This window comes from Opisthocomus hoazin, chromosome 16, assembly GCF_030867145.1.
Source record: "Opisthocomus hoazin isolate bOpiHoa1 chromosome 16, bOpiHoa1.hap1, whole genome shotgun sequence".
Classification (NCBI taxonomy): Eukaryota; Metazoa; Chordata; class Aves; order Opisthocomiformes; family Opisthocomidae; genus Opisthocomus; species Opisthocomus hoazin.
The window spans coordinates 17,996,109-18,021,870 of NC_134429.1; the positions used below are offsets into that span (position 1 = coordinate 17,996,109).

The 25,762-nt window shown below is 54.4% G+C and overlaps 1 protein-coding gene across 9 annotated transcripts in view; it reads left to right on the top strand.

Moving 5' to 3' along the window:
• SAMD11 (sterile alpha motif domain containing 11) overlaps positions 1–25,762 on the top strand; it is a 187,930-nt gene that overhangs the window by 139,312 nt on the left and 22,856 nt on the right. For all 9 annotated transcript variants that reach the window (XM_075437113.1, XM_075437116.1, XM_075437115.1 and 6 more), the window contains 3 exons: positions 7,381–7,473; positions 14,019–14,183; positions 20,460–20,598. In XM_075437113.1, coding sequence (XP_075293228.1) covers positions 7,381–7,473; positions 14,019–14,183; positions 20,460–20,598 — 397 coding nt within the window. The remainder of the gene's footprint in view (positions 1–7,380; positions 7,474–14,018; positions 14,184–20,459; positions 20,599–25,762) is intronic.

The following is a 25,762-nucleotide window of genomic DNA, read 5'->3' on the forward strand; positions in this document are numbered from 1 at the left end:
GACAGATTAAGGGAATAAGAAAAAGGAATTAAGGAGTCTGGCTGTCAAAGCTGTCACGGGCTGGAGGAGCGCTGTTTTTTTCAGGGGCTGAATGAGTGCAATCGGACATTTAAATGGTGCTAAGGGTACAGCACCACCAGCAGCTCTGCTGGAAATCACTGTCTTCAGCGTTCGCTTTTCTAAAGAAATGCTGGGAGGCTTGCAGCAGGAGCAGCCGGAGGAGGTGGAGTAGCTGTCCTGAGCGTTGGAGGGAATTCCAGGCTGCTGGCACAGACCACCCGTGGATTCAGCCCTAGGAGCCCACAGGGAGATGCGAGTGCTGTCCCTGCCCCGCTGCCTGCCCCACCTTTTGGCACGCTTGGGTGTCGTGTGGCATTCCCCAGTGCTGAGAGAGGTATCTGTGTCAGAGGAATGGTGCCAGTTTTCGTAGGGTTTTTTATTGCAGATATATAAATTGAGGCCACGACCTTTGCCCGAGAGGTTTGCGGTCCCTTCAAGCAAAAGCTGATCCTTATTGGAACCGTACTTAAGTCTTCTGATTTAACCAGCTTCCCCCTTCTCCTATCTTACCCACTGGAACGTGCTCCTTTCCAGAGCTGGAAGGTGAGTCTCCAGAAGGCCTGGACTTCCAGCCTACCCTCCCAGCCTCCTTCTTTAAATCTTTTCTGGAAGAGAGTGGGGATTCACAAGTTTGCAGTTGCTAAAAAGCCTCTCTGCAGCACATAAAATTAATTCAGATCTCTCTCTTAAGTGCAGTGTATCCTTTCCATGAGTGTTTTTCATACTATGAATATTTACCATCTTTCTGTGGCTTGGTACATGCTGTAAAAATGAATTTTGTACGAGTCTGGGAGACAAGGGGATGTTGGTGCACCTTCCCTAATAAACAGCCTCGTTACAGACAGACAGGAGGATGGCTCCAGCGTGACCTGCACCTCCCTCTGTTTCACTCCTTGGGAACTGAAATATTGGGCAGTCCTTTCAGGAGCTGAGCTCCAGCCAGGCAAATGGAGCCAGCACAAGAAGGTGGGAAGCAGCAGGAGACTGTTTGCGTGGTAGGAGGAAGGGCAGGTGGCCAAGTGGTTGGAGCTGAGAAAGGAGATGCAGGCTCCTTCTCGAGCCTGGGGAAGGGTGGTTGGCATGTTATGCTTTGGGAATCCATCTACTCAACTACTGTCTTGTTGCGTGCTCCCGCAGCTTTCCTGTACGCCGCAGTTAACTGACGTTTAGGAAGGTTGTAGTGATACTAGGCCTGCCTTTGGGGTGCTTCTTACTACATCATGCTTTCAGATCAGTGGGTGGTGGTCACTGACTCTTGCCTGTTGGAATTCCTGCTCAGCTGTTGAGAGGAGTGACTGCACAGCCAGTCTGCCGAAGTTAAGTTCCCTTAAACTGAGCAGGAAAGAGAAAAACCTTTGATTACTCGATATTGCGTCCACCTTGCTTTGTAGTAAGAGACCACTAGTGTGTCCCATTCCTTCCTCCCCTTCATTTCCTGCTTTTCTTCGTGTTTCCAAGAGCCTCTTGTCACAGGGAACTGGAAGCATGATGCTTGGGGAATGTTTGCAGATACCTTGGCCTAGACCAGGGACAGTCCTGAGCCAGGAGTGCCCAGCTTGCTCTGCTGTTCGTACTGTTCGTGCTAATATGACTGGTACAGCAGCTAGCGAAAGGATGCGTCCTGCCCTGGAGAGCGTGCAATCTGAACCTAAATGACAACCAACAAATAGATGTAGATGTGGAGACATAAAGGCACAACGAGATAACCCAGTGCAGTAGCTAAGGTTTGAAGCCGTCTGCCTGCCGTGTCCCTAAAGCTACGAAGCTGACCTGCTGGCAGGAGGATGCCACCTTTATTTGGCAGCTGGTTCAACGTCCCCTTTGCAGAGATCCAGCAGTGTTTCCCCCTTCCTTGCTAGAACTAACCCTGCCCCGTGAGCTGGCATGCACTTGTATTGTTGTAGAATCCCAAGTCCCAGAAGCCCCCTGCTTCCCTTCCCCCAGCTTCCCCAATAATTTTTTTTCCGTTCTCGTTGCCCTCCGTTAAATTATGGCCCGTTATTCCCATGACCTTGCGCTTCGCTCTCCCTTTGTTCCATTGATTCCTGCTGGCAAGGGCTGGGGCCGATGCGCAGCCGGATCCCACGCTGCTGCGCGCAGCCGACCGCGTGGCCCCTCGTACGCCAGCCTTTGTTGAGAGCAGCTCCGGGCCTGCTGGGACCCGGCAAGCTGGTGCCGCTGCTTTACAAAGGCAGAAGCCGATGGCTGGGGAAGTCCGTCTCCAGGGTCCCTGCAGGCCCAGGAACAGGCTGAGCGGCGGGGCTGGAGCTCCGGGGTGGTGGCAGCCGGTTGGTGCCGAAGGGAAGGGGAGGGCTGAGTAAACGGGGATGCTGCCAAGACGTTGCAGACTGGTCAGTGAGAATTGTCATCTCCAGGGTCGAAGTTTGATGGGGGAGTTAAGAGCAAGGGAGGATGATTTCCTCCTCGTAAAATAATGTGAAAGGAGGTGAAAAACAGACTCTCTTCTCGTTAGATCTTGGCTATCTGAGCCTGGGTGATTTCCCATGTAAACTGGCGCAGTTCTCTGTTTACTCAGGACTTCTGGGTCCAAGAAGCTTTCAGAGCAAAACCGATGATCGGGAGCGTGAGATAGGTCTTGGTCCCTCCCCGTTGTGCTATAGCATAACACTGTGCGGAAAAACCTGGTGCAGTCCTCGGCCGTAGTTGGAGCTCTTTCTGTAGTCCACCCATTTAGCAACACTGGGAGGGCAAAAATTTGTGACGACCTCAGAGCTGTTCGTTTCCCTTCTCCCCGTGAAACCCCGTGCTCGGGCGCTGGGATGTGGGCTCAGTTCTCACCCTGCCATTGGTGCAGCGTGTGTCCTTGGTGCATCTTAGAATCGTAGAATCATAGAAAGTTTGGGTCGGAAGGGACCCCTAGAGGTCATCTAGTCCAACCGCCCTGCAGCGAGTGGGGACACCACTAACTCGATCAGGTTGCTCAGAGCCCTGTCCAATCTGGTCTTGAATGTTTCCAGGGATGGGGCCTCCACTACCTCTCTGGGCAACCCATTCCAGTGTTTCACCACCCTCATTGTAAAGAATTTCTTCCTTATATCTAGCCTAAACCTACCCTGTTTTAGTTTAAAACCATCACCCCTCGTCCTGTCACTGCTGTCTCTACTAAAAAGATTGTCCCCATCTTCTCTGCTGCAGATTCGCTTGTGAAGAGTGGAGATAAAGTCCCTCCATCTTTGGGGAACCATAGAGAAAGATTTTCCAACCTTCCCAACTGATGCAGGCTCCCAAGTCCTCTCTTCAAAGCTGATACTGAGGCTTGGGATTCTTAGCTGTGTTGCTGGACATGACTGTTGGGTCGCGCAGCTCGGCTGGGTGCTGGGAGCCTGAGGATTAGAGGCAGCGCTGGAGTACAAAGCGCTGTTACTTCCAGGTGACATTTCCACCCCTGGCCTCTGATCCGCGTGTCTCAGGTCCAAAGAGGGCTGTCATTAGATAAACCCCGCGTTGCCCTGGCTTGTGCCCAAGCCTGTTTTATGGTGCCGTATCCCCATCCTTCCGCTTTATGGTTGCAAAGCTGTTGAGTGATGCTTCTGCATGGAGGCAGAAGTGCTGTCCTCCTCCAGCTGACCTACTTTCCTGGACCGTCTCTAGTCAGGTTTCACTGTAGAATTGCAGCAGGTGAGTGCTGGACTTTTTCTTCACATGAAAGGGGGAGGGGAAACCCACTTTGATTTCTAGATCTTTGGGGAAAAATACTTGTCTTTGTTTCCAGAAACCTCTCTGGGATCCCTTTCTGTGCTGCCTTGTCAGGCTGGCCGGAGCCTGGAATGTAAGGCAGGATCTGGGGACCTTCATGGGAGCCCTGGGGGGGTTGTCTGGTCAGGGCTGCGTCGCGCTGGTGGCAGTGAGTGATCGGTGCGCTTGGGGCTTCCACTGGCACGCCTGACGCGTACGATTGCCTGGCCTGGCTTCGTAACATCACAGTTCTACTGATAATGTCTTTCATTTTCAGCTTTAATATTAAAAAACTGCCCTGATTTGGTTTCCTTTGAACTGAAATGCTTTGTAGATGGCAGGAGAGAGGAAGGAAGAGCACGGATTGTGGCGGGGGGGTAGCCAAAACCAAAAAGCCCCCCACAAGCATCCCTCCCTATCCTCTGTCTAAGGCGGGGAGTGTTGCCTTTGGCGGGTGCGTGGGCTGGGCAAACAGCTGTCTTTTGGCTTTCTGGTCAGTGAGCAGCGATGCACTCTGAACGCACAGCCTGTCTCTGAGGGTGGCGAGACATCCAGGAGCTACGCTGCCAACTCCTTTGCAAAACATGCGTGGTTTTGCTGCTGCAGAGTTGGGGGAGATGGACCGTGGATGCTCCCATCCTGGTGCCTCCAACCACAGCCCTGGCTCTTTGTGTGTGAGTGCGGAGAACGGGTGGAGGAATGGCATGGGGGTGTAAAGGGAAGAATTTGGAGTATGGGGTCCTGTAAGAGGGCACGTGTTGGCAGGGTGAGTGGTAAGCCGAAGCTGTGCGTGTGGTTGAAGTTGTAGAGAGGAACGGATTTGTGCTGTAGCACAAATACATTGCCCTTCAGGTTGTAGCCCGGAATCTGAGAGTTTACTAAGTGACTAAGGAAAACGTGACCTGCCTCTTCCCTGCTTTGCAGCTAGGACAGCGAAGAGAGGGGTGCGACTTCTTGTAACACCGGGCTGGAATTCGAAAGATTCGTATTCGGTCCTGTGCTCTCCTACTGACTGGGCAAATTTGGGGCAGATTGTGAGATCGTTGTGCCTCAGCACTGGCTGCTGCTGCTGACAATTACTCCCTTTGGCTTGCTTACTGTGTATCTCGTCGATTTAGTCCCCCCACGTCTGGGGGCAGAGGCAGTCTCTGACACATCCCAGGACTTTGCCTTAGACGAAGGGGGGGCGGAGAGAGGAAAATCTTCATTCTGTGATCCGACTGCCATAAAAACTACTGGTGCTTTGGTACAATCTGAACCTGAGCTGCTGGAAGGAGAACACTGCAGATCGTCCTAGAGTTCAATACACAAATGTGGGATCTCTCTGGAGGGCCGAGTTCAGATCTCGACTGCGAGACATCTGGGACCTTTCCCCGCGGCATGCTGCCGCTGCCAGGCTGTCACACCGCGCGGCTGCCAGCCCGCTCGCCCGCCCGCCGAGCAGCGGGTGCTCTGGGGACCGCTGGTGCCTGGCTCGGATGGAGTTGGTGCCGCTTCGGAGTTCCTGCGTGATCTTGGTCTTCCCCTGCGCAAGTGCAGCCGGTTGGGAGCGAGATGGGACTGCAGCCTGTGCTGCTGATGCGTCTGGGAATAGCAGGGCACGGTGCTAGTCGGAGCGAGTGTCTGCTGGCAGATGGGCGCACGGGGGTGGGAGAGGCATCGCGCGAGAGAAGGAGTGATAGGAGGGTAATGAGGTGCCTTGGCAGAGCTGTGAAATGAAGGAATCTTCACTGCTCATATTCTAAGTGCTGTCACATGTAACTGGTGCTTCTGTCACCCGTGCTTCCATGGAGTCCTTTCTGCCTGAAGTACAGAAGAACGAGCCGTGTTGGGTTTCGCTGCCTGCTGCCCGGGCTGGGAGGGGCGAGCAGAGCAACGGGACTTCTGTTGTTCCAAAGCCACAAATCCCGGATGAGCACACTTCTGAGGAGGATATATGATCTTGGCCTCTAGCGCTGAGGGTTTGCAGCATCAGACTTAACATTTCCAGGAAAATCAGCATGAAGAATGAAGCGTTCCGTGGGGAGGGAGCTTGTGACTCTCTCTGTGCTGTGTGGCCAGGTACTTCCTAGCTTCGATGCTGGCTTGGCAAGAGCTTGTCTGTGGCTTTGGAGAAGTTATTGAAAGGGTAAACTGAGGCAGGAGGATTGATGAAATTCAAATTGTGTTGAAAGGCTGACTCAGCACCTGGGATGTGAAGTGCTGAGAGAACTGAAGTGGTGTCACGGCGGACTCTGTCCTTCCCCGTCTGCTTTCCAGCGGCCGCTGTTTTGTTGTATTTACTTTGCTTTTGGTTATGGGTGGTTGCAAGCCTCTGCCCTTGTCTCCGAGTGCCAGTTTTGCTAACAGGCTGGGTGGCAGGGTCATGGCGAGATGAGATCGGAGGCAGCTTGTGCCCTTGAAAACCTTGAAACGCCGCTCCTAACTTTGCGGAGTTCCCAGATTGCTCTGGAGAAAGGCGCTGCCTGGCAGGCTCTGCCCTCGGCCGCTGGCTGGCTGCTCGCGGCGCTGCTCAGCCCGTGGCAGCCGCCGATCTGCGCTCTGGAGCGCTTGCTGAATACAACGCCAAGGCAGAACCTGGGCGTGCTTAGCTGAATTCAGAGTGGTGTGGAGTGAGTCGGAGTATGAGGGACAGTTGCTTGGCTGAAGATGTCCCCTGGAACGTAAATAATTCTGTTGTTTTTATAAATAGCACCAAGGGGATTTGTCACCTTTCCTAACGAACACACTTTGGGCAAATTGCAGCAGCTTTGCGTGCGTGTTGACTCACAGGCAGATGCAGCGTATACTTGCTCAAATATGGTGCTTGTTTGAGAGATACATATTTTTTTTTTTTATTTTAAGATGCTGCATCTTTAACAAGCTCTTGATAGATGAGAATTTGATGCTTGCAGTGACAAACAGTCTCTTCCTTCCTGCCCATATGCAACATCATGCTTTCAGTTTCCCCAGCATTATTATGGGAGGATATTGATTTTAAATCTGTTCGGGGACGCTGTAATTGTATATTAGATATTTTCTGTTGGTTGGTAGGGCTGCAGTAATGCAAAAAGCTTGAGTGTTTCCGTACGATCTAGAGGGGGAAGATTGCTAAGGACCTTGAGGTTTTGAAGGAGGAGGGGGGGGAAGGGGGGGGGGAGAGATTGAGAGAGAGAGAGAGAGAGAGAGATACTGTGGTAGGAAGATTCAGAGATCAGTTGTGCTTTTTTTTTTTTGTGTTGTTTTTTTCCTCCCCTTTCTCTCCCCCAGTTGCTTTGCATCAGGGCATGAAAGGAGTGGAAACACCAGGGGGACAAAAGGCAACAGAACAAATGATGAAACTCAGTAAGGAAATCAACTGGATTCAGAATTTATAGCTTTGAAACGTTGCATTGATCAGTGTGTGAATAGTCATTACGTGCTTTTGGACTGTGTGATTAGGAAAGCAGATCAAGGCTCTCAAGATGATGATGTTTCTTACTTTCATTTTTTTTCCTTTGCTTGTAATATATGTGTGTGTGTCTCTGTGTGTGTGTGAGAGAGAGAGAGAGAGAGAGAGAAGCAAAATACCAAAGTCTCTGGTTGCTTCTGCAAAGAGGAAAGTACAACCTTATCTGATACTCAGGTTTCTCATCTCTCTTCTAGATGAAATTTTAGGCAAGAGAAGAGTATGTTCTCCCAACAGCAGCAGTGAGTGTCCTTTAGAAAGCAAGAAAGCCAGAAGTGAGTCCCCAAAGGGTAAGTGCTGCTTCTCCCTCCCCCATCCCCTTCCCCTTTCTTCTCCTTTCTTACGAGTGGAACTTAATTGAAATTAAGGAGGGAGGGAAGGGAGGGCTGCGAGAGGCTGTGGTGTGGGAGCTGAAAGTATCCGGCACTGAGGGGGCATGAAGGAGGCTACCAGAGCGCTGTGCTTTCTTTATCTAATCGGAGGGAAGCTTGCAGTGCGAGAAAGAGATTGCTGCTTAATTAGAATAATTGTTTTATGATTAAAAAAGCAAGCTGCAGCTTTTGAGGTGAATCTTAAGGGTGTTTCTACTTTTCAGGCAGAATGTCTTGGTTACGTATTTAATATAAAAGATACACACAGGCTTATCATGCTGGCATCTGTTCCTTTAAAGGGAAAAAAAGAAGCCTAGCAGGGAGAATAGGGCTGCCTAGTTCTTTCTTATGCATTTATGGCACTGTTCCTATAGAGATGGAATCTGCAGAAGGCTTCTCTTTTTAGGGAATTTTTTTTTTTTTTAATCTCCTGATTTGTCTTACGGTTCTTTCCTATAAACATGATTTTTAAACTTTTTTTACGACTGGCAAAGTGGAGTGGGTAATGGAGCCTGCAGTTAATGAGTTTGTTTCGAGGTTGCATAAATGAGGTTTTGCAGGCCGTTCACTTAAAGGCTTTGTTGTTAAGTTCAAACAAATTAGCTGTCACTAATACCCATCTTGATCACTGTGCTTAACCTACACTCTTTGGCCGCTAAAAAATGTAGAGAAATAAAAGCAGACCAGCTGTCTGAAGCTGTTTCTTGGCTGTGGAGTCCAGCAGCTGAGTCTCTTCAAGGTGTATCTTCTCAATAACCAGTCCAGGGAATCTCAAAGGGCACCGTTTGCAGTGGTTTGTCCTGAAGCCTTCTTGAACTACATACCTTAAATTATGCTATGTAAAGATGTATTGTGGAGACCTGTACTGCATCTTGATTTCACAGAATGTTCCTGTATATTGTCTCTTCTTGGCTCCTTGTCCCCAAATTATGGTCTGAAAGGCAGCATACTCTGAGAGGATGTTGAATGCTAGTGTCACTTAATATAATATTGCTAACGCTACCTAAGAACGTACTAAATCTTTCCTTTCACATAACCCTCTCCTGCCTGTTAACTCTTCAATACAAGTAAAAGCGCCTTCCTTAGCTATTTAGTGGGCTTTTCTGAAAGGTGTGGAGCCCTCTATACTGCTACTCCTTACCTGTTTTCCTTGATTTTTTTCGTCTGCCCTATTCCTGTTATCCTTGAAATGTTTCTAGTAGACGTGCAGGTAAGTTCCAGCAGGATGCTGCTACAGATTCCGAAACACCGTTGTTATACAGGGGTGTGAGACTCCTGTAGCACACTTGGTACAGCTGCTGTCACCTTGGCTGCTTCCGCTGAGTCCGTATCCTGTGTAATCCCACCACAGTCCAAGCTTAGGAATTGAATCCAGGCAACAGCAGCCTAGGTGGCCTGGCTGAGAACGGGCTAAACTTTAATCAAGCCACCTGAAACCAAACTATTGCTTTTGGATTCACCCTAATAACGGCAGAGATTGATGGTTTTGCCACGGGATCAGCAGGGTCAACTGATCCCATTCCGTTGCTTTCCGCTGGCCTTCCCACCATTTTTGTTTGCTGGAGTGGGCTGAGCGTAGCATGAGGCAGATAAGCAGCCCTTGGCTTTGCAGTATGTGCTCAGGATCTAAATCCTGCTCCTTAACTGGGAATGACTTGGGGATTCCCCCAGCTCATTAAGCGGGGGCTTCCTAGGAAGCTCTGAATAAGAGCAAACTTTCGTTTTCTACTCCCACTTTTTTCTCAGAAAGCCTTCCCTGCCCTTTAAAAGAGTGCAAGACAGAGTGGAAATTCTGAGCTGGGCCTGCTACTAATCTCCCCTGTTACCTGTTTGTGATGGTATTTGATCTCTGGGGAACCCCTGTTCCCTCCAGCAGCGTGGCAGGCATTCTAAGCCTAGGCTGTGCTGATGCTAGAGTAGCGTCGGAACAGCGAGGGGCTGAAAGGGGCAGAGGCCTCTGTGCGTGTGGGGCACTTATCTGCCCCCCCCTGCTGTGAACAGGGGGCAAAGGAGGGGCTGTAGCCAGTGTTTTGGTGCCTGAAGCCCCAGACAGCGAGAGCACCTTGCAGCTGAGAACTCCCAGGAGGCTGCTGGCAGTCAGGCAGCGTTCCAGTGGCAGGGATGCCGTGGAGGGCCGGGAGGGAAGCGATCCCTGTGTTCCCAGCTCTGTACTGGGGAGCTGGTTGGATACAGAAGGATCTATGTTATGTGAGAAGCCGTTTTCGAACCGGATGGACCCTCGTGGCTAGATACCTGGGATTTGGGAACTCCCGCTGCGGAGTTGTGCTGTGGAGACGGTGCTGGAGCCCCGGGCTGGGCTGGGACCCGGGCGCTGCGAGTGCGGTTTGTGATTTAGGAGTGGGAAGCAAGGACCCACTGGAGCTCTGCAGCCCGTGCAGCCCTCCGGTAGGAGCCAGGTCTGCAGCGTCTTCCTTTTGCTCCGTCCCGGTGGTGTGCCCTGCGTGGGTGCCGGTCCTCCCTCTCCCGTGGTGGAGTGCAGCCCGAGGTGGGGACGCTCCCGCTCGCCGTCGCGCGCTGGCCCTGGCCGCAGCTCTTGCTCCGGGCGCAGCTGCGTTGTCTCCGAAAGAACCTTTTGAAGAGGAGAAGTGACCCCGTGCCCGCAGCACATCTCGTGCTGCTGTGGCTGCGCCTGACAAGGCGAGGAGAACAGAGGCAGCCAAGTAAATCACTTCTCCTCTCTGACTGAGTGAAAAAACACCTGTAGGGCTGGAAACCCTTCCAGCAGGGAAGCGGTAGCCTTCCCTTCCCCCTCCCAGTGCTCGCAGTGTGCGCACCAGAGATCAAAAGAGAGCCCTATCTCGCTGGAAACAGGGCCGCGCCAGCACTGCTGTCAAACAGAGCAGAACGTTCTCGCGTCTAATATGGAAATGCGAGCATATCAGAGGCTCCGAGCGAGGGCTGTGCTGGCAGGTCACGGAGGAAGCTTTCTCCCCGGGAGACAGATCCCCAAGTAAAACCCTCACTCTTGCGGCAGCAACGTGTCTGGAGATCTGCTTCTCCGACACCTTGAGATGCAAAAGAAAACCCAACGATTGCAAGAAGAGAAAATCAGTAAGAGTATTTTGGTTCCTATTAGAACTGCTGAAAAATAAATCTGGTGGAAGGCTCATCAGCTGGGCAGATTTGAAACCAGGCTGGCCCAAGTGCTGGAAGGCGCAGGCGGGGAACAGTGTTGTGCTTGCCCCCTGGGGTGGGCTGATGAGCTCATATGCTGCTCCTTCTGCCATTCTCTTTTCTCTGCTGTTGTGGATCGTTTAAAACAAAACAAAATCTTATTGCATCTTCGGTTAATGAAGTAGACCAGAACCAGAGCTGGACTACAGCTGAGCAATTCAGATCCAGCCTCTGTCAGTTTGTTCCTCTGCTTGGAGGGGGGGAGAGCCTTACGCTGGCTGCTTTGGCAGCTGTCCGCTTAGGCCAAACAAAGAAAACGGTGCTTGGCCCCATTCTTGCTAACAACTTCACTGCCCCCCAAACCTGCACTGCTGAATACGGAGGGAGTGGGCACGGGCCCTCTCTGCCCCTGCAGCAAAGACCCTAAAGCTGCTGGCCAATACCTGGCTTTGAACTTCGAGCGAGGTGCTTTTGCAGCAGGCTCCTCGAGCTTCTGCTGTGCTTGGGTAAGGGGAGCCCGGCGTGTTGTGGGCTTGTTGTAGCGAAGGAGAGGAGACGGACAGGCTGGGTGCTTCTCTCTTCTGTGGGATCGCTTGGGGAGGATGAGCTTTGTGAAAGCTTTATGAAACCCTGGTGAAAAGGTTGTGCAGCGGCGACAAGTCCTCCAGGCTGAGCAGGAACCCTGCGTCCTCCGAGAGCGTGAATTCACTGTGGGTGCTGCCGTCGGGACCCTGCGGTGAGGATGGGAGGGGTGGGCGGGCAGGGAGCTGTGCTGGAGAGCATGGAGGGCCAGAAGATGCCTGCCTCACTGTGCCTTCCTGGTGACCGCACCAGAGTCCATTTCACACCTGGCAGCTGGAGGAGATTTGGCGGGATCAGTCTCCCGCATTACCCCCGGTAATGACAAAAGCAGACAGCAAAGCTGCAGCAGAGCTGGAATTATCACTGGCTGAGTCATGTGAAATCTTCCAAGTTTTAAGTGTGGAAATCCAGCCTTTCCCTGGACTTCTCCTTCCTCTTAGCCTCCCCTCGCCACCCCCATGCTCCCCCCCTCCTTGCACCTGAAATCTGCTCTGCGGCTGATCGGATAGAGTTTATGGTAATTAAGTGTTATTAAATCCCCTCCCCCCTCCTTTTTTTCCCTAATGACACAGCTGTGGGGAAAAAAAAAAAATAGGTTTTTTTCTAAATCGGGTCTGTGGCATGCGGCTTTGCTCCTTAGACCTTTGGTTAAGAGCATCAGAAGGGAACTGAAACAGTTTGATGCACTTCTGCGTTCGGGGGAGGTGGCAGGAGCAGCAAGACAGCGGAGGGGGATGTGGGAACCTGGCCCGCAGAGTGACCTGGTGGGACGGGGACATGGGAGGGGTTTCTGCCCCCCACTGCCCTGCTCCTGCCCCTGGTGCCTTGCAGGCTGGGGTACCAGAGGCGGGGAGTGGGAGGGAGCAGGCGCGGCGTGGCTGTCGTCTTGTGCAGCCTCCTCCTTTCGGGTCTGGTTTCGAAGCGTGATGCCCGCAGGGCAGGGTGGGGACCCAGCTCCTGGTACTGGCTGGCTCGAAGCGGGCCCTGAACCTGTGATTTCCACAGGAAGCCTGTGGTCCCCGAGGCGCGGAGACTTGTCGCTGGGGTAGAGACCCGTGGTTGCACATACGGCCACAAATTGCTGTGCTCATGGAGAATCCTTGCTGAGCTGGACGGCTGACCTGAGTTGGAGGAGGCTGAAGTCATTCCCCTTTTGCAGAGAAAGAGTCATTTTTTTATTGAAACTGTGTGCAGCTCAGATCTTTTATTATTTTTATTAGTAGCCCCTGCTATGTTGTGGAGAGGAGGTGGTTTCAGTATGACACTTGAAGGTTGCGTCCCTAAAATCTGAGCCCCTGTGTGCTTGGTTGCGTGATGAGCTTGGTGGCAGCACTTGCCGCTAACGGCCCCTCATTCTGGCCAAGGCAGAAGTGGACCAGTCCCTAAGCTGCTGTGGCAGGGCCACGTTGGACAGGTGCTCTGTCTCTTGGACTGCGTTTGTTGGCCACAGGCTGTCTTTGCTGATAGCTAAGCTGAGGGTCATTGCTCTCGCCTGAGAGAGATCCACAGCCCGTTTCCCAGCAAGGTGTCCAGTGCCTGCATATTTGTCCCAGTGCTGACACTGGTGTAAAATGGCCTGTGCTCAAAGCCACCACCTTGACTTTGGAGCCAGCCTGGCAGCCGAGTCGTACGCCGTGAGCCCTGAGGGACTCGGTCTGCAAAACGAGGTGGATGGAGGAGCACGACTCTGGACCACACGGTAGGGTGGTCTTGTCATTCCCTGAACGCGGCGGTGGTCTGTGACTGCGGCGTGGGGGGAGGCCTGCCCCCTTCCTCCCTTCCCCTCTGCCTGGTGAGGTTGTACGGGGAGTTCCTCTCTGAGTAATGAAAAGGTTTTGCCTGTGGGAAAGATCCAAGATAAAACAGTGTTAGAGCAGCCACCGCCAAGGCAGAGAACGGTAATTACTCTGGAGTTCTGCTTACAGTAAACACAAAGCCTCTGTGGTTTTATCTACCTGATAGTCAGACCCGGGTCCCTGCTGCCCAGGGAGCAGGCAGCGCCTTCTCCAGAGCACCTCCCTCCTGGGCTGTGCAGTCGTTCCGGGAAGATGGAGAGGTAGGCGTGTTGGGTGGGATTGGAATGGCCTCAGGGTGCTTGTACAGATTGGAAACAACCCGCTTTGTGACTTCCCTCCAAGAGCTGGGCAGGAGGACTGCCATCACTGGCTGCTGCGCGGTTGTCGGCGTCACCCATGCTGGGCGCTTGGACATCTCTGGGGTGGTTGTGTCCTTGCGGGTGTTCCGAAAGGTGGGGGAGAGAGGTGCGTGTCTGAGCAGGTATCAGGTGAAAAAACGAACCCGCGTCCCCTGAGATGAAAGGGTGAGAACTCAGGGAGCGTTTTCATCCCGCCTGTCCTCTTTGCCACCTCGGGGGTAGAGAGCTTTGGTGGTTATCTGGTGTTGTTATAATGCTGGGCGGAGGGGGGAAGTTGTTAATGAGTTTTTTGGGTGCCGTGGCGATTGAAGCTGTAGACTGTTCTGTACCTAGCGTGCCTGTGTTTGGAGGTTTAGCGGGTGGTAGGTGTGTCTTGGCCGCGTACAGTGGTCCATCTCGGAGCACGAGGACAGCTGCGTTTGGCAGCTTGGTACTTCAAGTTCAGCAGGCACGCTACAGAGTTGTGCAAAATTGTGCTAATATCCCTCTACCCCCCCCCCCCTTTCTTTTTCTTGCACTTCCCCTATACTTATGTGGTTTTTCCACTGTATTTCTCTCTGGAAAAAAAAGACCAAATCTTTCTGCTCTTCAGAAAACTCGCACACGCCCCTGCTTGAGGACTCGGTGACGCAGATGACCCCGGAGGAGCACTATAGACGCATGATGTCAGCACTCAATGAGCACGGCACGTTTGAAGAGCAGCAGCAGCAGCGTCTCTACCAGCTGGCCAACAGCATGGCAGTGCCCAGCCACGGAGGTACAGGCTCCTACAGATGGGAGAAGGGGCTCGCTTTGCCACTTGGCACAAGTCTTGTAAGATGTCCCTAACCCCTGCGTGCAGGCGAGGAGGATTTGGGGGCTGCGGTGCTGCATGTTTTATCATGCAATGAATGCAGGTGGGGCTAAAGAGTATCCTACAGACTGCTTCTCCCACCAGCTCTGTGGGGGCATCTACCCTCAGCCATCTATAAATGCTGACACCTTCTGTAGCTATCTGGGGGGGGTTATGCATTTTTTTACTGGATTACTAGATTAGCTGCAGCATCACCACCGTGTGTTTTGCAATGGCGGTGAGGGGGGTCCTTTTCTTCCTTTGTTTCAAGAGTTCCTGTCAATCTGGGTGTTCAGAATCTGTGGTGTAAGTCTTCTTTGGGTCGTAGTGTGGAGCAGGGGGAAGGAGTGTTGGCGTGATGCAGGGTGGGTGTGAGATGCGGGCAGTGCCAGGTACTCCTGCCATTTAGCCGTGGGATCCGAAGCAGCAAGATGATGTTGCAGGATTTAGTTAAGCATTGATAGCGTTAGGTTTAGAAAGTTTGTGCAGTAGTTGCTACACACAGAAGTAACATAAATTGGTGTTAAAGATCTTTCACCTTAATGAGAATTAGATGACTCTGTGATTTTATGGACAATTAAAATATGCAGGTGAAGACAGCTCAGCAGCCAAACGCTGCGTCCTGTGGGACGGGTTCATCCATGGTATCATCTACTGAAAGCAGTTATGTTTATGTTGCCAAGGATCGATCTGGTCCTTCACTAGCTGAAACCAGATCTGCTGCGGAAAAGTGAAGGGTTGCTGAAAGGGAGAGAACTTTCTCCATACCCGGTGTCTGCTCACTTGGTGAGGGCTTCCTTGGAGCACTGCTGGAAGGACCCAGCAGGTTGCAGCTTCCAGCACTAAGAAACTGTCCCCAGACCTTGCCGGGATGGCGTGGTCCTCGGAGGCTGAGCTGGGCACCAGGCATAGCTGAGGCACCCTCTGGCCCTGCTTTGTGTAGGGTGTGTTGTGTGCCTGCCTGTCTGCTGCTTGTAGGCGTTCGCAGCGCAGGAGTATTCCTGCACCGATGCCTGCGTTCGAGGGAAGATGCTGCCATTCTGCTCTTAAGAGGAGGCTGGTGCTTGTCACAGAATCACAGAATAGTAGGGGTTGGAAGGGACCTCTGTGGGTCATCTAGTCCAACCCCCCTGCCCAAGCAGGGTCACCTACAGCAGGCTGCACAGGACCTTGTCCAGGCGGGGCTGGAATATCTCCAGAGAAGGAGACTCCACAGCCTCCCTGGGCAGCCTGGGCCAGGGCTCCGTCACCCTCAGAGGGAAGAAGTTCTTCCTCGTGTTCAGACGGAACTTCCTGTGCCTCAGTTTGTGCCCATTGCCCCTTGTCCTGTCACTGGGCACCACTGAAAAGAGCTTGGCCCCATCCTCCTGACACCCACCCTTCAGATATTTGTAGGCATTTATAAGGTCCCCTCGCAGCCTTCTCTTCTTCAGGCTGAACAAGCCCAGTTCCCTCAACCTCTCCTCGTAGGGGAGATGTTCCAGTCCCCTCACCATCCTCGTAGCCCTCCGCTGGACTCTCTCCAGTAGCTCTTCATCTTTCTTGAACTGGGGAGCCCAGCACTGGACACAGTACTCCAGATGAGGCCTCACCAGGACAGTGTAGAGGGGAAGGAGAACCTCCCTCGTCCTGCTGGCCACGCTCTTCTTGATGCACCCCAGGATCCCATTGGCCTTCTTGGCAGCCAGGGCACACTGCTGGCTCGTGGTTAACCTGTCATCCACCAGGACACCCAGGTCCCTCTCCACAGAGCTGCTCTCCAGCAGGTCCACCCCAAGCCTGTACTGGTGCATGAGGTTGTTCCTCCCCAGGTGCAGGACCCTGCATTTGCCTTTGTTGAACCTCATCAGGTTCCTCTCTGCCCAGCTTTCCAGCCTATCCAGGTCACGCTGAATGGCAGCACAGCCTTCTGGTGTATCTACCACACCTCCCAGTTTGGTGTCGTCAGCAAACTCGCTGAGGGTACATTCTAACTCTTCATCCAGGTCGTTGATGAAGAAGTTAAACAAGACTGGGCCCAGTACTGACCCCTGGGGGACACCACTTGTTACCACTTGTCAAGGAGGGGAAAATCCAAACCCTGGTCCTGAAGCAGCTTCCTCATAGACAGATGGCATTATCCGCTGCTGCTGCCGTGTCCTGGGGCTGGAGTGATGTCCTGAGGGGCTGAGGGTCCTGCGGTACCGGGCTCTGATGGGTCCCGCGTGAACTGGGGGGTTGCCGGGAGGGTCTGCCTGGGCGGTGGGAGAAGCTTGGCTGAACCCGGCTCGGCTGCAGCATCCCGGGCTGTGCCTGGAGGGGGCACTCGGCAGTTGCCGGTTCTGCCCTGGAGCCGCTCAGCAGAGCGCAGGAGCCGTGAGCACCCATCCATCCCCCGGGCTCAAGGCTCCTCGGCCCACCGGGACGCTGCACCCTCCCTCGGGCGAGCGAAGCCTGCCGGCGCTGGCTCGGCTTGGGCCGGAGTAAAGCCGAGCGCTGTGCCCGTGTCCTCTGATGCGGGAGTGAGGGGCGAGGGAAGCGACTCGGCTGTCTGGATCCGGCAGAGCTGGGGAGATAGAAGAGGTGATGCTGTTCCAGTCTTGGGAGCAGAGGGTTGAAGCCTCGCTGAAAAGCGGTGCTGTGCAAGAATCTGTACCCCTGTGCTGCCGTGAAAAGCCGGAGGTGGAGACTCGGTAGTGGGAAGACTGCTAAGCAGGTATTCTGTATTGCAGCGCTGGACACGGATATCCCACCCCAGGCGTGGAGGGCAGACACGTCCCCGCCTGGGTGATCCAGGGAAGGAGCGCAAGCAGCGTCGGCGAAGCCTCCAGCATCCCGTCTGGAGCGTCAATCCCCAGGGCTGCTTGTTAGGTTAATGAAGAGGCTGTCTGCTTTTCCACTCTGTTTGATTTGATTGGCTTCTCTGGGGGCAAGAAGGCGATTCCTTGCGCTGTGGAGTAAGGATTTGCTCACCAGCAAAGGCGTAGCATGAACCTGTGCGGAGGTACACCGTAGTGGGCATGGCACGTGCTTCTGTGGCACGTTCAGCTGTCCCAGATACCCACAGAGATGCGAAGCTCCTGCAGGCGTGAGACGTAGGTACGGGGCAAAGCCACGCGCCGCGGGGCTGGAGTTCCCACACGTGCGTACACGGTGACCACAAGCACAGTGTGCGAGAGGACAGTGTAGAACACGCATCACGTGTGAAAGGAGAACACGTGCAGACATGCAGAGGCTGAATATTCAGCCATGACATGCAGGTCTGTGTAGACCACAGAATCCCAGAATGTTCGGGGTTGGCAGGGCCCTCTGTGGGTCACCCAGCCCAACCCCCTGCCCAAGCAGGGTCACCCAGAGCAGGCTGCACAGCACCGCGTCCAGGCGGGGCTGGAATATCTCCAGAGAAGGAGACTCTTGAACACAACAGAGCGCATGCCCAGCACAAAACGTGTTCCGTGTGCCGGTATTGCGACAGACAGTCGTGACAGCGCTGAACCCGGGCACCGGCTGGCTGCTGGATGTGCGGAACGCGTGCAGCCAGGCAGAGAGCAGCTGCCATCACTCCCTGCTCCCCCCGTGAAGGAGTGAAGTAGCTCATTGCGTTAGAAGCCTGACGTTATGATTATGATTAAATTGTCTCGTCAGCATTTGTTCGGGGAGGGGGTCACATGGAGGTTTTGGGGTGGGCAGGGGGGAGGAAAGGAGTCCGCACAGACAGACGCTCTGGTGTAACACTGACAAGACAAAACTTCTTGTATTTTGGGTTGTCTCCACACCACAGCGCTCTGGTTGGGCTATAAATTATTAGTGCCAGTACAAAGCGCAGTTTATCTGCGGGCTCGCATGGAGGCACCAATAACATTAATAATTTAAAAAAAATGTTAATAATTTAGAAATCTTTTTTTTTTAATTGCTTTTCAGCCCCCCTCCTCCACCCCCGTTCTCCCAGTGGCATTCATACCACATTCTGAATTCAGTCTGTCTCCGTGCCTGGAACCTCCATCCGCCAGCGTCCCCCTGTCAATCAATCTGATTTCCCAACTGTCAGAGTGCAGGATTGTAAATAACAGATCCTCGGGGGGGTGGGGAGGGGGGTGGGCTGTGCGAGGGGGTAGGGGCGCAGGGGAGGGAAGGAGGGGAGAGGAGAGGGGGTGCGTGCGGGGGATTGTTGCGGTCATTCAGGATCAATGCGGCTTCTGGGACTGGCTGCGTGCCAGACTGCTAAATTACAGGCGCTGTGGCAATCAGGAGTGACCTGGGTTTTTCAGATAATTAATTTATAAACATCGAAGGTGCACGGTCCCTGGCTCGGAGAATTCTCTAGGCTTTTTTGTGCGAGCTGCTGGGGTGTGTCGTTTCACTATTTCTTACAGACTTTTGCAGTTTGAAGCTGCACGTCGTTTTAATGTTTGTCCCCTCAGTTGGGCATGTGGGGACGGGGACTGAGCGTGGGTGAACGTGGCTGGAAACACTCAGGTACCAGTGTCCCTCCTACTGCCAGCAGAAAAAGCTGTGTAAGCATTTCCACCACAGCTTGCATCGCTCCGTGGGGCTTCAGCCCTGACCATCACCAAAATACTTGGTGATCGGTGAAGCTTGGGCTGGGCCTGAGGAATATGGATGGCTGGGATTTCCAAAACCACAGGAAAACGGCGTGGTGGTATGAAGGCAGGCAAGGAGACGGAACGCGTGTCGTTACCAGGGTCGTGCAGCGCTCCTGCATTAACCCAGCTTTATGAACCGGTTGTGAGGAGAGGGCTGATACGCTGCTGGGTGTGGAGTGCTTTGAAATCTCAGTATATGAGTTCATCCTGACCAGGGTTCATTAAGAGAAGTCTTCCTCTCCTCCTGTCCCCAGCTGTGCTTTGGTTTCCTTCCCCATGTGAGGGAGGGTGCCTCTGAGCGCGCGTCTGTGCCTGTGCCGTTGCTGGATCTCGTGTGAACGGCGGCAGAGGGTTTGTTCTGCCTTGTAAGCAAGTTGTGTGCAGGGGGTTTTCAAAAAAGTGTAGGAACTAAGGGTCTCCTGGTGCTTAACTGAGAGTTAAGGCTGGAAGAAGCCTCTATCAGTGCAGCTGGTATGGGTGTCGGTGTCACTAGACCTTCTTGTAGGTCTGTCCAGCGGCGTTCTTCCCGGAGAAGCCAAGTGCGGTAGCATGGCAGCTGTGCTGGCATCGCCTGCTCTTCCTCGCTCTTCCTCGGAGCGCAGGGTGATGCCCAGTAACGTCTGCTTCTGGTGTACCAGGCCATGCCTGCGATGTCCATCCCGGGAGGACTCTGCACCCCTGTAACTTCTCATTGCCCAGTCCACCCGTGTAGCAGGTGGGGGGTCCTGCAGGGGTAACGCCGCAGTGCCGGGGTGACCGGGGCTGCGTTTCCTCCTGCCCTGCAGCCGCTGCGCTGATGGAGGTGGTGGGCCTGCGGCTGGAAGGGGGGGCCCCTTGCTGCACCCCCTCCTCATCCGCTCCGTGGCCCAGCCCTTCCCTGCAGCAGAGCTCTGCTGGGGCCAGCTCTCACCCCCTGCCCCGGCGAGGGGCTGCAGCGTCCCCCCATCGCTGGGCCGGGGTGGGGGGGGGCGGGATGGGACCTCGTCGGGGGTTCCCCATTCACTGGACCGGGGGGGGGGGGGGGGGGGCAGGATGGGACCTTGTCGCCGGTCCCCCCATCGCTGGGATGGAGTTTTGGGGGGGCGGGATGGAACCTCGTCGGGGGTCCCTCCTTTTGGGGGTGAGGCGGGGAGGACGTTGCCCCGCGGGGGTCCCGGGGCAGGTGCCGGCGCGGCTCTGTGCGGAGCCGGGCGGGGGGGGAGGGGGGCTCGGGAAAGCCTCCCGCTCCTTTTTGTCTCCTTCCCTCCCTCCCTCGTTCCCTCCCTCCGCCGGGAAGGCAATTAAGCAGCAATCCACCCCCTCCCGCCGTTGCACAATTTCCTCCCCTGCCGAACCCCCTCGGCGCGGCGGAGGCGGATCCCGCCCGGAGCCCGCTCCGCCGGGTGAGCGCCCGGGGCAGAGCGGGGCCGGCCGCTCCCCCCCCCCCGCCGCGGGGCCGGGAGCGGGGCCGGGAGCGGGGCTGTCGCCCCGGGGCTGCGGGAAAGGAGCGGGCGGGAGCGGGGCTGTCGCCCGCGGGGAGCCGGGAGCAGCCCCGGAGCCAGCGCTGCCGCCCGGGGGGCTGCGGGGGGGGCCGGGCGGGGGGTGTCGGGGCCCGCGCTCACCCCTTCCCTCTCCCCAGATCTGCTGCGGGCGCGGCAAGAGGCGGCGGCGCGCAACCCCGGCGCGATGGAAGCGCACATCCCCTCGGCCAGCAGCTCCTCGAGCCAGCGGAGGAAGCAGGGCCTCCCCCAGCACCGGGACACCCACTTCCCCGAGAGGTACCGGGGGTCAGGGGGGAGGGATCTGGGGCCCCTGGCGGGGGGGGGCAGCGGTGCCCGCGGGGGTGGGAAGCTTTGGTTTGCGCCGGTGAGGCGTGAAGGTGTCCCTCGGGCGTCGGGCAGGTGCGAAGGTGGGGTTTGGGTTGGTGGCTGCCGCGTGCCGGGGTGTCTGGGGCAAAGGGGGGGTTGCGCCCGTGCACGCGGCGTTGGCATCCAGGCCGGCCGGTGGGAAGGGTCCCGATCCTGGCCTGGAGCCTCTCGCCTCTTCTGCGGCGCGGGGCAAGTCAGGGTGTTGAAGTTGGTGTTTTGTAGCACCCCCAGAGAGTGAGAGGGGACAAATGTTCTAGGATGAAGTAGAAAGAGAGGAAATTTTCTTTTTTTGAGGAAAAAGGAGGCATGGCTTCCCTTTACCACTGCTAGGAGTGCTGGAAAGCTGATTCCCCCCCACCCGCCTGGGAAATTCTAGCTCATTTATCTTGCTGCATGCCATAAGCTATTCCCTCTGCAATCAAGAACTTCAGAAGGAAATTAAATTAAAAGCTGCCTGTGTTTCTGACAGGGATAGCCGAGGTGGGAGAGGGCCTGGCAGCCACGGGGACACAGACTTTGGGCATCACCGGACAAGCTGTGAAAGCCTCTAGTATCTGGACTTTCGTCTTGGGGTGGGGGCAGGCAGCAGGCTGCAGCGTGAGTTCTGTAGCACGTGTACGTATGTGTTGGGTTCAGAGTTGTTCCCCCCCATTTATAGCCTGGGAGATCCTGTTTTTCCTTCTTTTTGACCCAACGGGTTTGCAGCGTGTAGGGGCTCGGCAGAGCTGGTAAACCTTTCTCCTACAGGGTGTACTTTGGCTAACCCGCCTAATAAAATCCAGCCCGGTCCGTGTGGATTGTAGGCAGACCTGTGAGGAATGCGGAGAGAGACGAGTTCCAGTGCAGCCAGTCACCAGGAAAATTCCTCCAGCGATGTGTGGCCTGGAGGAGTGCCAGGCCAGCCGGAGGCCGGGCTGCAAAGGCACGTACGGAAGGGTGGAGGATGCTTATGGGGAGGTGCTGCACGTAGGAGGGGCAAACCGAAAATGAATTGGGTAGGTGTCAAATCCAGAGGTACTTGCCACTGCCAGACAGGTGTTGTAGCTGGTGGAGCTGGGCTAGGCCAGGAAGCGTTAAATTGTTTGGGAAGAGGGTGTTACCTAGCAGTTTAAGCAGAGGGTTGGAGTTAGGGCCAGCGTTCCTCCCCGGTTATGGGAGGGAGAGAGAAGTTACTAGCTCAGGGGACAGAGGCTGAAGGCCAGGAGTTATGGTTGGAAAAGGCCACTACTTCTCATTCAGTTCTCCAGGCAGCCCTACAAATAGTTGCCTTGGCATAAGTGAGAGGGAATCCTGGTGAGGGGGGGCAGGGAACACGTGGGGGCACAGCCTGCCTGTGATGTTGAGAGCAGGATCTGTGGGACCTTGGGTTGAGTTTGCAGGAGTCGGCCTGCCTCAGCTTCCCTTGCTGCATGGTGACAGTGGTGCTCATTCTGAAAACGGGTTGTACTTAACGTTTGGGAAGGCCTTTGAGCACCTCCCTTCAAAGAGCAGTAGTAACATCGCGTGTTGTGTGGAGCAAGGATGTTTGCACCCTCTTGCAAAGGTCTAGTTGTTTGCCTGTAAGCGAGACCAGCCCGTGGCTGTGTTGGTGGGAAGGAAACAAAGCAGCTGTCTTTTCGCTGTGATACATACTCTGTCCTCTTGTTTCCGTCCAAGAGTTTGCAGACTAAAACAAGGCTGGTAGCATGCTGTCAGCCCTGGTTTTGTTTTCCCACGCTGCTCCTGCCTTGGACCTGCTCTGAATGCCTGGGCAGAGCAGTTCTCCAGGGAGCTTTGGGACAAACCATGTGAAACATCACCATGGTGGGCCTGGCTGGGCACGTCCCATGCTTCCTTCTACTGTCGTGCCAAGGCACGGCAGGCCAGACTGCCTGTTTTTTCTGCAGCCGTCTGCTCCCGCAGGGAGGGTGTGAGAAGGCCCTGTGTGGCCTGCCTCCTTGGCCAGGCTCTCAGGTGTGATAATCGTGGGCTGGCAGAGCTGGGCAGCCCTGCTGGGAAACGGGAAGCTATGGCTCTGCCTCGTAGTCGTGACTTGGTAAGGCTGCTTGACGTTAGTTCACGTAATCATTATTTTTCCCCAGAGGTCCGCAGCCACCTGAGTGTCACTGAGGGTCAGCGCGTATCGCTCTGCTCCCACTCAGAAACGGCCTGGTCGGAGCTGTCACGCGCAAACTGTTCCTGGCTGTTTTGCCAAAGCACCACGGGCGCGTTTAGGTACGCCAGGAGAAGCAGTGGCCGCGTTTTGTAGAGCAGTAAAGCACGGTACGGGTTAACTTCTCCCTGCCATTCTCCCTGTTGCTGTTAGCCTGGGGTTTTGTACTTGGCTGCCATGGTCTTCATCAACAGGGTAGATCAAAGCAGCCTCTGTGCACCTTTATTATGAAGGTATAGAAATTTTACAAGGTTCAGGTGGGCACGGACAGAGGAGAAGGCAATGGAGGAAGCTGGTTCACATACGTAGGCAAACTGTAGGTAGATTTACGGCATCTCCCTTCCCAGGAGCAGAAGTAATAACGCATGATGCAGGGGAACGTGAACTGTTTGGCGTGGTGTTAAAACTCCATTTCAGCTTCCTATCGGGAGATCCCTGGGGATCAGGTCAGCTCTCCGGTGCAGCAGCTTTGTGGGCGAGAATAATGAGCCACTCCAGACTCCAGCCGTTACGTGTGGCAAAGCAAAGGGGGACAACCCCGTGGGGGTGACCCAGGTTTATTTATCAGGGCAGGGCTGCTGTTTCTGCAAAGACAGGAGTGCAGAGGCCTTTGGCTGCTAGTGGGAACTCTATATACAGCTTTCCAGGTGTGAAGAGGTGGGTGAGGAGTCTGGACTGGGGAACAGTTGGGAAGAAAGGTGTGTTCGGACATCTGTCAGCTGGTTAGCATCCACCTTTGCTGGTCAGAAACAGCTTTAAGGATGCTAAGCTCAAGGCAGGCAGGTGGGTGCTGGCTTTGAAGGTGATGGTACACACATGCGTGCATACAGACACACTGAATATGGGTTTTCTTGGACCAGGTTCCAAGGTCCTTTCAGCGGACTAATGGTCCCTTCACCTCCTTGCTCCAAGCTTCCTCACCTGTCAAAAAGAGTTAGTAAAACTGGTACGTCTTGCCAAACGTAGACTCAAGCTGTAGGCTTGAGAATCCATTTGGTTCCATGGTTTTGGTTTCCTAGATCCTTCTCTGGATTGATTCAAACTTGGATGACAGAGTGCCAGGACCTGGTGGTTTGTTTGAAAAGATTGTTGAGTTCAGTGTTATAAAAAGACTTGGAAGAGGAAAGGGTACAACTAAAAGGTGTCACTGTAACTACTCCAGCCTGGAGGACTTCCCATCCCCAGACTGCTCCGTCTCCTGCGAAAATGGCAGGTGGCTGTGCCCTGCCGAGTTGCTTGGATCCAGTTCCTTGGATCCTGTCTCCAAAATGTGTTGGCAATGTACTTGGTTTTGCTGGGGTCGTTTAGCCTGGCATGTTCTTACCCAGGGTGCTCATCTCCTGGTACGTGCTGCAGAACTGCTGATGGTACTCGAGCTGAGCAGTCTGTGTCTCACAGAGCAGGCTAGTGCCTGAGAAGCCCAGGGAACGCTTGCTTTCACCCCCCTGTAAGGAAAAACTTTTATACCCTGCAAATGGAAGGCATTGCAGAAGTGCTCAAACTAGGCTGGACGCGCTGCTTAACAGTGTGATCAGCGCGGCGAAGCTTGTTGGCTGAACGTGAGGCATCAGTTCTGTGGAAAGAGTTGGTAGGAGCTTGTTCACGGTGTAAGGCATGGGGTCCGTGGGGGAGAGCCGCTCTCACGGGAGGGGGAGAAGGCAGGTTGTGGTCAGAAGAAGGGCAGGTGTTGAGGCTGATACTTTGGCGATAGGGTAATGGTTTTAAACTAAAACAGGGTAGGTTTAGGCTGGATATAAGGAAGAAATTCTTTACAATGAGGGTGGTGAAACACTGGAACGGGTTGCCCAGAGAGGTAGTGGAGGCCCCATCCCTGGAAACATTCAAGACCAGGTTGGACAGGGCTCTGAGCAACCTGATCTAGTTAGTGGTGTCCCTGCTCGCTGTGGGGGGGTTGGACTAGATGACCTCAAGGGGTTCCTTCTGACCCAAAACTTTCTATGGTTCGGCTGTCTCTGAGGTTTGTATAGGAAGCGTTAAGGACACAGTTCATCTTCCCGGACCACAGACAGTTATGGGGTGAAGGCAGGAGGAATGCCGAGGAGCAAGAAATACCACCCGCGAACGGGATGCCATCAGCACCCTGATCTGCTGGGGTCCTGGGGAGCCGAGCCCTTTGGCTGGAGCGTGCTGGGAGTGGGAGCTGCAGGGTCCCAAAGGTGCACTCGTTGCCCTTCCGTTGCCGAAAGCTGACAAACATTGTGCGTCAGCCAGAGGCCTTTCTCTGGGCAAAGATGGGCCTGAAATACCCAGCAGAGATTTTTGGATTGGGTTCTTTCCTTCCACTGTCGCCACTGTCTTTTCTTTCACCACTCAATTCCTCTTCCCTGCATCATGGAGGCTTTCTTCGGGCACCCCTGGCTGCTTGGGCGCATTCTGCTGTCCTCTGGACACATTCTCTCTCCTGCCCTTACCTACCCCAGCTTCCCATCCCCCTCCATGCTCTGAATGCTGTATCCCTCTTTCTCTGGCTTTTGCGCTGGAGGATTCCTCGCCAGATCCCAGCTGGCTGAACGTTACGCAGAGCAAAGACCAAAGACCTTGACCTGATTTAACTAATTTGGTTTTAGCACCAGTTTGGATTCTGAGGGAGCGATTTCCCCTGGCAGCACAAACCAGACCCTCTCTGTGTCCAAGCCTAGTTGCTGCCCTAGAAGGGCAGCACAAGTACGTGTGTCTTTCTCCCTGGAAATCCCAAACACCATTTTTAGAAAGCCCTTTCATTTTATTTATTTTCCCTTCCTGGCACAGTCAGTGTCTGCGGATGGCGAAGAAGCAAGGAGCTGTGTGCTCCTTGCCTATTACCTCAGGTTTAAAGTGTCGCTTCCTATCAAATGCAAAGCAGAAGAAAGCGGAGCTTTCATGCATTCTTTTTTTTTTTCACTCTTCCATCCGTTCTAAATT